Here is a 12150-nt window from a genome sequence, read left to right as displayed (position 1 = left end):
CTCTCCTTTGCACCTGTAGAACAGCACCTGTAACCACGGGAGGCTGGTTTAGTTCCGGGGTGGTTCGTGCATCTCTGCAGTGTACAGCTGAGACTGAGGGGTGGTTTTTTCCTTTAAAAACAATGAATGTGTGTTTGTAATTTGTAAAGGTTAAAAAAAAGGAAAAAAAAAGAAAAAACGTGCCAAAAATGTACGAAGCATTTCATTTCCCTTCATACAGGTCTGTTTTTATAAGAACAATGTGAAAATTGCTGGGATTAAATATTTTTGAACATGATGAAGTGCTTCCGTGGGGAGCTCGAGCATTCAGTGTAACCTCGGTATAAACTGTTCTGTGGTTTGAATGTGTGGAACCAGTTTGAAGAGCCCTGGACCGCAGGCAGGGTCCTGCTGATGCACAAGGGGAGCTGTATCCTGCCCTGGTGCAAGCCCATAATGTCCCCCTGCTCCTATGGGATGCATTTGGCTGAGCCTGGCTGGGACAGGGGCTGAGGATCAGTGCTGGGGACATCCCTCCTCCATGGGACACCCCATGGGAGCCAGTACCGGCTCCCCCCCTCCCCATCCTCTGCCTGCACCAGCCCAGTCCCAGCACTGCCTCTTGGGGTGGTTGGGACCTGGGTCCTGCCCACAGCACTGGGACCCCACTGAAGACCCATGGCCACATCACAGAGGATGTGCAGAAGGTTTGGGGGAGCCCTATGGGGCAGGGGTCAAGGGGACCCATCCAGCCCCGCAACAATGACCCATAGGTGTCACCTGTGCTGGCTGGGGCAGGGTGGCTCCCCACAGAAATGGGGAGAACATGGGGGGCTGCCTTGCCTGCCTCCATATGGCTCCACACTGGTTGCATCCTGCGCTGCTGCACTGCCAAGGAGCAGGGTCATGGGGACATCCCAGTTAAATCCAGTGTCCAAGGCCAGGCTGGAGCAAGCTGCTCTAGGGAAGAGGTCCCTGTCCGTGGCTGGTTGGAACTGGATGAGCTTTAAGGTCCCTTCCAACCCAAATCATTCTATGATTCTATGAAACACCATTGCCAGATGCCTGCAGAGCCCCAGGTTTCCCTGGCAGAGGCAATGGCCATCGGGGAGGGACAGGGGGGCACAACTCACGCAGGGCAATATCCTCCCTGCTGCCCAGCCGAGGAAACCTGGCGCCTCCCATCCATCCCTGCCCGAGCAGCACGTCAACCCTGAGCTCTCCAGCGGGGCTGTGATGTGCCATCAGATAATGGCTTCGTTTAGCAGCTGTCAGGCTAATGCGGAGGGAGCCAGGGCTGTGATGCGGTGGGAGCCAGGGCTGTGATGCGCAGGGAGCCAGGGCTGTGATGCGCAGGGAGCCAGGGCTGTGATGCGCAGGGAGCCAGGGCTGTGATGCGCAGGGAGCCAGGGCTGTGATGCGCAGCATCCCCGGAGGAGGGAGCTGGGGTTATTTTTGGACAGAAATTGCAAGGGAATTAAAACGAAGGGGACGGACACACACACACACACACATCCCGCTGCTGCCGCTGCTCCGCGGTGACGCAAAGCAGGAGCCCAGCTCCAGCCTCCCGCTTTGTGCTGCGGGTTGAGCCGTGTCTGGGTGCAGCACCCGCAGCCCTTACCCACTGTCCTGCGGGAGGACACAGCGGGCTGGTCCCTCGGCCATCACAGAGATACAGGACCCCGTGTGCACCCACCTGAGCTCGGGGATGCAGCGGCAGGGACCCCTCATGCAGGGCAGCGTGTCCCAGGGCTCGTGGGCCGTGGCTGGGTTTCATACATCCGTTCAGTGGCCACATTCCTGCACCTTCCCCCATTGCTGAGTTGTTTCTCAGCAGGAACCAAAGCAGTTTGAGGGATCCATGCAGAGGATGGAGGGCTGGGAGAGCAGCTGACCCCAGCCCCAGCTCTGCTATGGGCTTTGCTCAGTGCTGGAGGCAGGAACTGGCTGTGGAGTACCCACAGTCACTGGTGCCAGCAGTGACAGAGCCCTGGAGCGGTGCTGGCATCTTTCTGTGCAGCATCAGGGCAGCAGCAGTGTGGAGCATGACTAAAGAGCAAAGAGTGGGGCCTCGGGGCTGGGCTATGGAGGAGCAATGCTCAGGGGCAGGAATGCTGAGGGGGGAGGCAAGGCTGAGCCATACACCCGAGCTCAGCATCCCACAGGTTGCCTGGGCACAGGCTGGTCTGGAGGGGACTCAGGGAGCAGGAGCCTGCATGATGCTGATCTCCTTGGCTCAGGGAGCACAGGCAGGGCCCGTTCGGGAGCACGGTCCCTGCTCCAACCTAAACATTCCAGGAAAACCTGTCCTGGCACAAGCAGCATAGGTTTGGCTGCAGCTGCATCCTGGCAGCAGCTCAGGAGGACACAGGCTCGTGCCTGCCCCAGGGAAAGGGAGAAGGAACTGCTGGAGCCAGGAGGCTGCAGAGCTGTGCCAAGAGCACCCTAGGCTGTTTCCAGCCCTTCTGCCATGGAATGGTTCCTGTGCCTGTTATCCGTGCCCAATTGGCCCCTGCCAGACCCTTGTCCTGCCTTGAGCCCAGTGACCTTCCTGGTGCCCAGTACAGAGGAGCTGGGCTCACAGCTCCGTCCTGCAGCCACCCCATGGGTGCTGTGGGTGCGTGTTCCAGGGGATCCCAGCTGAGCCATCCAGCCACAGGAGGAAGAGGACCAAGCAACATCCTGAAGGTAGAGGAAAGACAAGGGCAGCTCCTCCTGCAGAGAAAGGAGGAGCAGCAGAGCTGAGGCCCAGGGCCTGGAGGGGGCAGAAAGCAGAAGGCAGATGGAGGGGAGAAAGAATGGGAGAGGCCCAGCGCCGAGAGCCAGCAGACTCAGTGACAGAAGGATGCGCTGCCTGCCAAGAGCAGGAGGTGTGGGCTGGGGCCTGGGAAAGAGCAGGAGGAAACAAACTCACCTTCCCTTCATCCTGCAACATGTGATGCTGCCAGGACCCTGCAGGAGCAAACCGAGGGGGGCTGGCACAGGGAATGTGTTTGTGGGATCACAGGGAAACACCAGGAGCAGACAGGAGGCAAAAATGTGCCAGGACAGAAACCAAGGCACAGTTTGGATCTGCAGTCACTGGGGATGAGGTTGCTCCAGAGCAAACACATGCACAGCAGCTTATCTAACACTGGGGAGGTTGGTGGAAGGATTTAACCAGGGCTCCTGGATTTAACAGTACTCACTTAAGTGAATGGGAAATGGACTGGGGAAGAAAAAGCCAGCAGGAAGGAGAAAGGCTCACAACGAACTGTTCCTCCACCAGCATTTAAAGAGTTCTTTAGGGACACCACAAATTGCTAAATCACACCCTTGCTGAGGTACACCCTGGCTGCTCCTGTCCCCTGCAACCAGACACATGCATCCTCGGGAAGCAATATCCTAGGTGCTGCATTTCCCCGTGCCTGTGTGTCTGCAGGCAGCACTCCCTGCATCCCCGGACACCTGCATCTCTGGAGCCAACATCCTGCGCATCCCAACTGCTGCATCCCTAACAGTCTGTGTCCCTGGATGCAGGATGCTCTGTGCCTGCATCCCTGCGAGCTCCCACCCCTGGGGCATCCCGACTGCTGCATCCCTGGACCCGGCTCTCCCTGCACATCCCGCTGCCCCCCGGGCTGCCTCTGCCCGTGTCCCGGTCCCGAGGAGCCGCAGGAGGGCGGATGCTCCATGGGTGCCAGCCCCGCGCCCGCCTCCGGCCGCTCCATCCCCAGGACCCCCACCCGGGTGCCGCAACCCCGCCGCTCCCGCGCGGTGCGGGGGCGCGCCGCGCCGCCCCGAGGCCGCGGCGAGGGGCGGTGCCTCGGCCGGGGCCCGCAGGCTGCGGCCGGCGCGGTGCCTCCTGCCCGGGCTGATGGGAGTTGTGGTCCGCGGCGGAGGGAGCGGAGCGGCGGCCCCGGCTGCGGGGCGGGTGCAGGTCGGTACCGGCAGCGCACGGTGCGGGGCACGGGGCGGGGGAGGGGGGGGCGGCGGCGGGGAGGGAGCGGTGCCCGCGGCGGGGGCTCCGCCCGGCCGGGCCGGGGGCGCTGCTCGGGGCCACAGCGGGGCCGCCGGTGCCCCCCGCCCGCTGCGGGACCCCGGCGGCTGCCGCACCGCTGAGGCCACCACGGGTGACAGCGGCGCCGGTGCCGCCGCCGCGGTGGCCCCAAGGGGAAGGGGTGAACCCGGTCCGGAGCAGCAGCCGGAACCCCAGCGCCCAGCGGAGGCTCCGGGGCTGCTCCCAAAGGCGATGCCAAGCCGGGGACACCACAGCACGCGTCCCCATCGCACATCGCCGCCACCGCGGGGCCCACGGCCTGGGGAGCCCGGCCGTGCTGAGCGGAGCCTGCTTGCCCCGGGCGATGCCGAGGTCCCCATGGAGCCACCGAGGTGCAACTTTTGCTGCATCGAAGCCTCTGTGCCTTCATTATGTAACGGCGCTGCTGCCTGGCACGGTGCTCGCCTCCACGTCCTGCACAACTTCAGTGCAGCCTGGAATCGATTCCACTCTCCTGGGCTGGCTCCGCCGCCGTTACGAGCCTTTCCTCTGGTCTCAGACCGGGGGTGTCGGGGTCACTGCCTGCCTCGGTGCAGGGTGACAGCATCAAACCACCCAGCAGCAGGTCTCGGCCATGCAGCACCCACCCTGCATTGGCACTAGGGGCCCTGCCCTATGGAAGGTGGGTTGGGGCAGGGTTGCACCAGGGCTGCCTGTGCCAGTGCAGGAGGTGGCTGCATCCCGGCGGGAGGCTTTGCATGGAGCATCCCTGTGCAGCCTGGGGAGATCCTGGCTGCCAGGATCAGGGCCAGGCAGCTGCACACGGGTACAGGGGCTCTCATCTCTGACTGCTCTCGTGGTCTCCTCCGGTTCTCCCCTTTTGAGGTGCCGGCAGCAGTGGGGCTGTGTTTGTGCTGTGCCACCCTTGTAGGGGACCCCGAGGCTGTGGGACCCCCCAGCTCTGCTCCCTCTGCTCGCCTTCATCAGTCAGCTTCTGGAGCCTGGCTGCTGAGCTGCTGCTGTCAGAGTCAGAGCCACCCTGAATACAGATCATGGCAGGGCTCTGCCAGCATTCCCAGGCATGCTCTGGCACTACCAAGGAGCATGGGGGGGATTGTACCAGCCTTAGGGAACACCCCTGGGTCCGGCTGCACCCTGGGAGCCAAGGCCTGGGCTGGAGAAAGCAGCATGTCCATAGGGATGGGGGGAAGTTACCTTAACATTCCCAGGAGGCTGTGAACACCACGTGGATTGCTGATCCCGGGATGGGGCACCCGGCAACGCACTGCAAGGAACGGATGGAGGGAGGTTACTGTGGGTGTAAAACTGCCCCAAGACTGTGCCCCCAGCCCTGCACCAGATCCACAGCAGCAGGGTCAGGTCCCAGCCAAAGCTCCATAAGCTGAAGCACATCACCATTACCCGCAGCAGGGAGGTGCACGGTCATTAATGGGCTGAAGGACCTCAGCTGGGAGGGGTTGGATGGTATTTACCTTCCTTCCCTGCTAATAAACCCATCCTACTCCTTCAATCAGTGCTCCCACCAATGAGCTCCCACGGCATCTCCCTGCCCCCTACCTGTATCATCCTTGTGTTGTTCAGATGGGAGCTGTTTGCCCTGCAGCTCCTGCCAGGCTGCAGCCCCTGCCCTGCCTGGCACAGCACTAGCACACAAGAACCGGGTGAGAGCCCCTGTCCTGCACCTTGTGTCCAGTGTTCTGGGGCAGGCTGTGACCCTCCACAATGCCCAGCCTGAGCATCTGCTCTGTGTGCAGACCTGACCCCTGCACATCAGTGATCACAGGGCTCTCCTTCGGTGCTGGCAGCGCGCCGAAGGCCAGGGTGGCTCCTGGCATGTTCCCAACCGGGTCTGTGTTTCCCTTCCATTCCTCACCCCCTGTTTGCCTCCCCTCTGGCTGCTCCGAGGTGCCCAGGGATGGGGCATTGGGTGAGCAAACATCAGTCGTGGTTTTGAGGAGCTGGAGCATCTTTTGCCTGGGCTCCCGTGTCCCCAAGTGCCCTCATCCTGCTGGCCAAGCCTGGGCTCCTGCATCCCACCTCAGGGCTGTCAGCTGGGTCTCTGGAGGGAGAATCACTTCAGCGCATTTAGATCAAGGAGATAAACTGCTGTGCTGCTCCATAGGGCTGTTAAGTGTCTATTCCCAGCTTTGCCCTGCTGCCTCGTCAGCCAGGTTTCAGATATGATAAAGCAGGAATGGAGGAGGGAAACTGGGGAGAGCAGGAGAGATGGTTGCCCAGTGGTGGTGGGAGCGAGGGGTGAGAAAGACCTTCCCCCTTAGCTTCCATTTGGATATTTCTGGAGGATGCCATTGGGAGGGATGTGGGTTTCTCAGCACGGGCTGATGTTGGGCTCTTGGGTTCCTTATCCATCATCCCACACAGGAACCGGTGCCCCCGGGGGGAAGCTGCATCCCTGACTCCTCCGGGTTTCTCTCCCCAGAGCCTCCATCCAGCGCTGCCTCTCAGGATGATGGTGCCAGGAGCACTGGTGGGGACCCTCCCGGCACAGCACTGCTGACCCCTGGACCTTGTCTGCTGCTGCTGCCCATGCCGGGCTCCTGCTGCCCCATGGCAGCCCCGGCACCGCTGCATGGTGTGGGTGCCCCTGATGCCCTGGAGCTCTGAGCACCGTGTGCTGCTGCACCACCATGTCCATGGAGTGGCTGCTGGACTGGAGCTGGTCCCTGGACGGGCTCCGGGATTTCATCGCCACCGGCATCCAGTCCTTCCGGGACTGTGATGCCACAGCCCTGGCCGCAGCCGCCTGCCTGCTGGTGCTCTTCCTATGGTACTGCTACCACGTGGGGCGGGAGCAGCCCCGCACCTACACCACCGTCAATGCCCTGATGCAGAGCGCCGAGGCCAACGGGGTGCAGAACGGGTTCGTGTTCTGCCACGCGCCCGAGTGCTCGCGCTGCACACACCACGACGGCCTCAACCAGAAACTCTACCACAACCTGCAGGAGTACGCCAAGCGCTACTCCTGGTCCGGCATGGGCAGGATCCACAAGGGCATCCGCGAGCAGGGCCGCTACCTCAACAGCCGGCCCTCCATCCAGAAGCCTGAGGTCTTCTTCCTGCCGGACTTGCCCACCATGCCCTACTTCTCCCGGGACGCTCAAAAGCACGACGTGGAGTTGCTGGAGCGCAACTTCCAGACCATCCTGTGTGAGTTTGAGACCCTCTATAAAGCTTTCTCAAACTGCAGCCTCCCGCAAGGATGGAAAATGAACAGCACGGCCAGCGGGGAGTGGTTCACCTTCTACCTGGTGAACCAGGGCATGTGCGTGCCCAGGAACTGCAGGAGATGCCCACGGACGTACCGCTTGCTCGGGAGCCTTCGCACCTGCATTGGCAACAACGTCTTTGGGAACGCGTGCATCTCCGTGCTGAGCCCGGGCACCGTCATCGCCGAGCACTACGGACCCACCAACATCCGCATCCGCTGCCACCTCGGTGAGTGCCTGGCTGGGTCATCCTGCCCCGAGTGGTGCAGGGGGTGCTGGGATCCCAGAAGGGCCTCTTGTACCCTGAGATCGTGGAATCCCATGGTTTGGGTTGAAGGGAACTTACAGCTCCTCCAGCTCCAACCCCTGCCACGGGCAGGGACCCCTTCCACTGGAGCAGCTGCTCCAAGCCCCTGTGTCCAACCTGGCCTTGAGCACTGCCAGGGATGGGGCAGCCACAGCTTCTCTGGGCACCCTGTGCCAGCACCTCAGCACCCTCCCAGGGAAGAGCTTCTGCCTCAGAGCTCAGCTCAGTCTCCCCTCGGGCAGGTTCAAGCCATTCCCCTTGGCCTGTCCCTACAGCCCTTGTCCAAAGCCCCTCTCCAGCTTTTCCCTTTAGGGGACCACCAATTGCACCCCCAGGGCCAGCTCGGGTTTGCTGTGCTTTGGCCTGCGGGCAGTTTGGGGCTTGGGCAGCAGCATCCTCCCTAGCAGATGCTGGTGCTCAGTGCCCAACCTCCCCAGTGTCCCCAGCTCAGCCCTGTGAGAGTTTCACCTCCTCCTTCCAACAGCTCCTGCTGCTGCAAGATTCGGGGTCTTGGTATTCCGGGTGCTCTCTGGGAGATGTGAGCAAAGATCCTGCTTTGGTGCGGATCGGGATGGGGGGTCCTGGGGTATCCCCTTGTGAGCTGGATGGTGGCACCAGGCTGCCGGGATGGGAGCTCCTGCAGGCACAGATGGCAGGACTGGAACCGGCACAGACCGTGCCGGGGGAGGCACCGCACGGGCCCTGCTGGCAAACACCGACCGCGGCGCAGCCAACTCCTCCTGGGTAAACACACTCCGGCAGTGCCTGCCCCTTTATCCACAATGGGAGCAGTCTGGAGGGTGGATCCGAGGAGCATTCCAGGCCTGGGGACCTGGACAATGGCTCTGTCCTCACTCTGGGGCACTGGGGAGATGCGGCCCCTTTGAATGGGGGTGAGAGCGGTTCCTGGGGGGACCAATGGCTCAGACCTGCCCCAGCAGCAGCACAGGGCTGGGATCAGCTCTAGGGCTGGAGCAGCATGACCTGGGGAGATGAGCAATGTGGATCATCCCCTTGTCCTTCCATGTGTTCCAGCTCCAGCCAGGACACTGCACCGTGCCCGGGGCAGGCTGACATCCCCATCTCAGAGCTGGGATCAGCTCTTGTGGTGCCCAGGACAAGGTTGCATTTAGGAGACAACCTGCCCTCTGATGCCAGCTCGCTCTGCAGAGCCAGAGCATCCATCAGTGTGGGCAAGGGGCTCTCCAGGGTTCACTCCAACCCTGGGACTGCTGCCAAATGCACTGAGCCATGCTCAGGCACCAGCTCTGCCCCTCCAAGGGCCGGGCAGCATTCCCCAGGCACGGGTGCCATGGAAGGCTGCAGGCTCAGCTCCTCCTTTCCAGCTGGAGCATCTCCAGCTGAGGCCATTGTGCAGGGAAAAGGCTTTGGTGTTTGATGGCTTTGAAGCATCCATGAGGAAAGCAGAGCAGCTTCTGTGCTCCCAGCTCTCCCAGGCAGATTGAGCCCCTGCTGTGGTCATTGGGTTTTGGAATCTCTTTGAGATCCGTTCCTGCTGTGTTGTTACCGGTTATGAATCACCTGAGCCCTGACCCCTTTCTCCACTATGGCAGCATCCCTGGGGCAGGGTGACTGCCCCAGCTCCAGAGCCCCTGGTGCTGCAGGGTGATGGGATCAGCCCTCAGGCTGCCCTGGGTTGCACTCATGTCTTAGGGACAGACCCATTTTACTTCCCAGGTTGTCGTGCCCATGGAGAGCCTCTTCCCCACCAGGGTTTGCAGTGGAGCTCCTGTTCCCATTCCAGGGCTGCTGCTCATTGCAGGGAGCTTGTGCTGACCCTGTCCTCTCTCTTTGTGCACCAAGGTCTGAAGACACCCAGTAACTGTGAGCTGGTGGTGGGGGGCGAGCCCCAGTGCTGGGCCGAGGGCCGATGCCTGCTCTTCGATGACTCCTTCCTGCACACGGCGTTCCATGAGGGTAAGTGAACCCGCGGGGGCTCACGGGGCTCTGCACTGGTGCTGTGCTGGGGATGGGGAGCAGCAATGCTCTCCTTGTGATGCTCCAGGGCTGGGAAGTGCAGCTCAGGCTCCGGTGCTGCAGCATCCTCCATCCCTCGCAGCATTCCCACAGCTGCATCAGCCTGGCACTGCCGAGCCCGCGGTGCCTTTGTCTCCTGTGCAGGGAGAGCAGCTTCCCAGCAGCCCGTTCTGCTCTCCCGGTTCCGCTCCAGCTCTCCCAGATTAACCGGCATTAGTGGCTGATGGTGCAACAGCCTCCAGCAGAGCTGCTCTGCGCAGGGGAGCGTGCGTGTGGAGAGAGTGGGAGAACAAAGGCTGCTGCTCCCACACCAGCCCTGCTGTGGGATTAGGAAGCGCTGCTCAGTGCAGAGCCGTGGGGCTGGGGAGGCTGGAACAGCACAGCAGCAGCTTCCTGCAGGGCTCTGAGATGCAGTTGTGAGGAGGGTGAGCTCAGCATCCTGCCTGTGATGGGAAACCTGCAGGTCTGGTTGCCCAGAGCTCTGTCAGGAGGCCTTTACCTTGTGCTGGAGGCGCTGGGCTCCCAGTAAGCAGTGGTTCAGGTGTTTACTGGGACCTGGCCCTGCACTGGTGCACGCTCCGGGTACAAGCAGCAACCTCCCAGCATGGAGCCCATCACCCTTGTGCCGGGGCAAGCATCATCCCATGGGATCCGGAGCACAGCCTCACCGTGTGTTTCCACCCCAGGCCCCCCCGAGGAGGGTCCCCGCGTGATCTTCATGGTGGACCTGTGGCACCCTAACGTGGCCGCCGCCGAGCGCCAAGCCCTCGACTTCATCTTCGCGCCGGGACGATGACGGTGCTGGCCGGGGCAGTGGGGTCAGGGGCGGCCGGGCCAGCCTGGCACCGGCACCGGCACCGGATGGGAGCTGCCTCCCAGCGCACGGCCTCGGGTCCGGGCTCTTGTAAATGGAAACTGCGACGTGTCCCCGTGCCCATCCCTCCCCTCCATCACCGGCTTCAGGGGTTCTTTTTGCCTTCCCCGTGGTTCAGCTGCAGCACCACTCTCCTGCGTGTTTACGTTGCTACTGTGTTTTGCGGTGTTCAGAAGTAGAGTAACAAAGCCAAGGGTGTTCGTTTGAATGTGATGATGTAAAACTTCTCGTGGTCATCAACCAAAACCCACCCCCCCCCATAACAGCGACCCAGCCAGCAGGCCAGCCCTGGCTTGGTCACAGTCCCTCGATGGATGGATGCTGGGGGCTGTAGGGGTCATAATGCATTCCCCCAGGCAGGGGCTGCTCTGCTGGGGTGGGTGAGGCAGTGCTCTGCCCACAGAGAGCTCTTGCACCATGATCCCCAGGGCTCCTGCTTCCTCCTCCTCCTCCCATGGAGTCCTGCTCTTTAATCTGAACCGAGGGTGTTACTGGTTACCAAAATCCCCTCCTCGCTTTACCTGCAACCTTCGGCTGTCACAGCTAGAGCTGGGCAGACCCTGAGGGCCAGGATGCTTTTGGAATGTGGCACAGGGCTTTTGTTTTCCATAGGCTAAGGCCAGGGAAGAAAGGAGATGAGCTTCCCTCTGCTGCTCCATCTTCTTCCCTCAAGCCAGTGCAAGTGTACAGAGGCAGCTCACACAGACCTGACAGCAACAGGAAGGTTTCCAAAGGCAGAGGCCCCAGTATCCTGCACACACAACAACCAACACACTTCTCCCAAAGGCTCCTAGCACCCAGGTGTGTTTGGGGTCTCGGGGTATGGAGCTACCCTAGGGTTTATAACAGCACCCATGAAGCACAGCCTGTGATGCTCACCCCATCCTGCACCTCTGCTCAGGGGGTGGCTCCAGGGGCCCTGCAGGGAGGGAGCGCAGCCCCTTCCCAGCACGGGTTCTGCACAGGTTTGGATGCAGGATAAGGAAGAGATTTCAAATACATCTGAGATGGTTTTTACACCTGTCCTGTTACAGACTATCTGACGTGCATGATTTCTACACGCATTGACTGCCCGGCACCAGACCCTGCGGGAGCCGGTCACTGGCTCAGGGTTTGGTACCATTCATACAGTGGTGGATAAGCAAAGATTATCAATAAACAGTTGTGCTGAAAACAGACCGGGCTCTGCCTGCTGCTGTAACGAGTCCAGGGACCAGGCAATCGCTGTGGGGTTGGATCCTGCTTCCTCCTGCAGCTCAGCAGGAGCTGGTGGGGAGAAATGGCTGGAAAAGCAGAGAGGCAGGAGCTCCAGGCTGGGATGAGGGCAGTTTTAAACGGCCTCTCTGCAACATAACCATTAAGTCAAGGGCCTGGAGCTCTTCACTGTCCTACCCCAAGACAACTTTCCTCTTAACAAAGGACAGCAATAGGTCCTGGTGGCCAGATGCAGCTCAAGAAGCAGGAAGGGAAGAGAGCAGCCCCAGCTGTTCCACTGCTGACAGACGGCACAGCAGATTGTAGTGGAAGATCCCTGACAGCAGGCAATAGCATCTATTTTGTGCTTTGCTGCTGTGCCAAAACTCCCTCCTGTCCCCTCAGGCTTTTCCTTCAACTTCTTCGTGTTTCCCACTGCAGCTCCCAACCACTTCCCAAACACCCAGTGAGGAGCCAGCAGGATCTCCCCGGGGGGAGCAGAGCAGCCAGGAGCAGCCTCCCTGCTCCTCCTGGCAGCCCAGGGCTTTCTCACCTCCTGAGCACCACT

The 12150-nt window shown here is 61.3% G+C and overlaps 1 protein-coding gene across 1 annotated transcript; it reads left to right on the top strand.

Annotated features, from left to right (window-relative positions):
* Nucleotides 1-3797: 3797 nt before the first annotated feature.
* Nucleotides 3798-10637, top strand: ASPHD2 (aspartate beta-hydroxylase domain containing 2). Its single transcript, XM_034068388.1, is given in 5 exon segments — nt 3798-3901; nt 6423-6622; nt 6624-7438; nt 9341-9454; nt 10201-10637. Coding segments are annotated over 4 exon segments (1089 nt in total). The 5' UTR covers nt 3798-3901; nt 6423-6572; the 3' UTR covers nt 10311-10637.
* The last annotated feature ends 1513 nt before the right edge of the window (nt 10638-12150 follow it).

Source organism: Melopsittacus undulatus, chromosome 12, assembly GCF_012275295.1.
Source record: "Melopsittacus undulatus isolate bMelUnd1 chromosome 12, bMelUnd1.mat.Z, whole genome shotgun sequence".
Lineage (NCBI taxonomy): Eukaryota > Metazoa > Chordata > Aves > Psittaciformes > Psittaculidae > Melopsittacus > Melopsittacus undulatus.
Note: the sequence above shows the minus strand (reverse complement) of the source record. Positions and strands in the feature narration are given on the sequence as shown.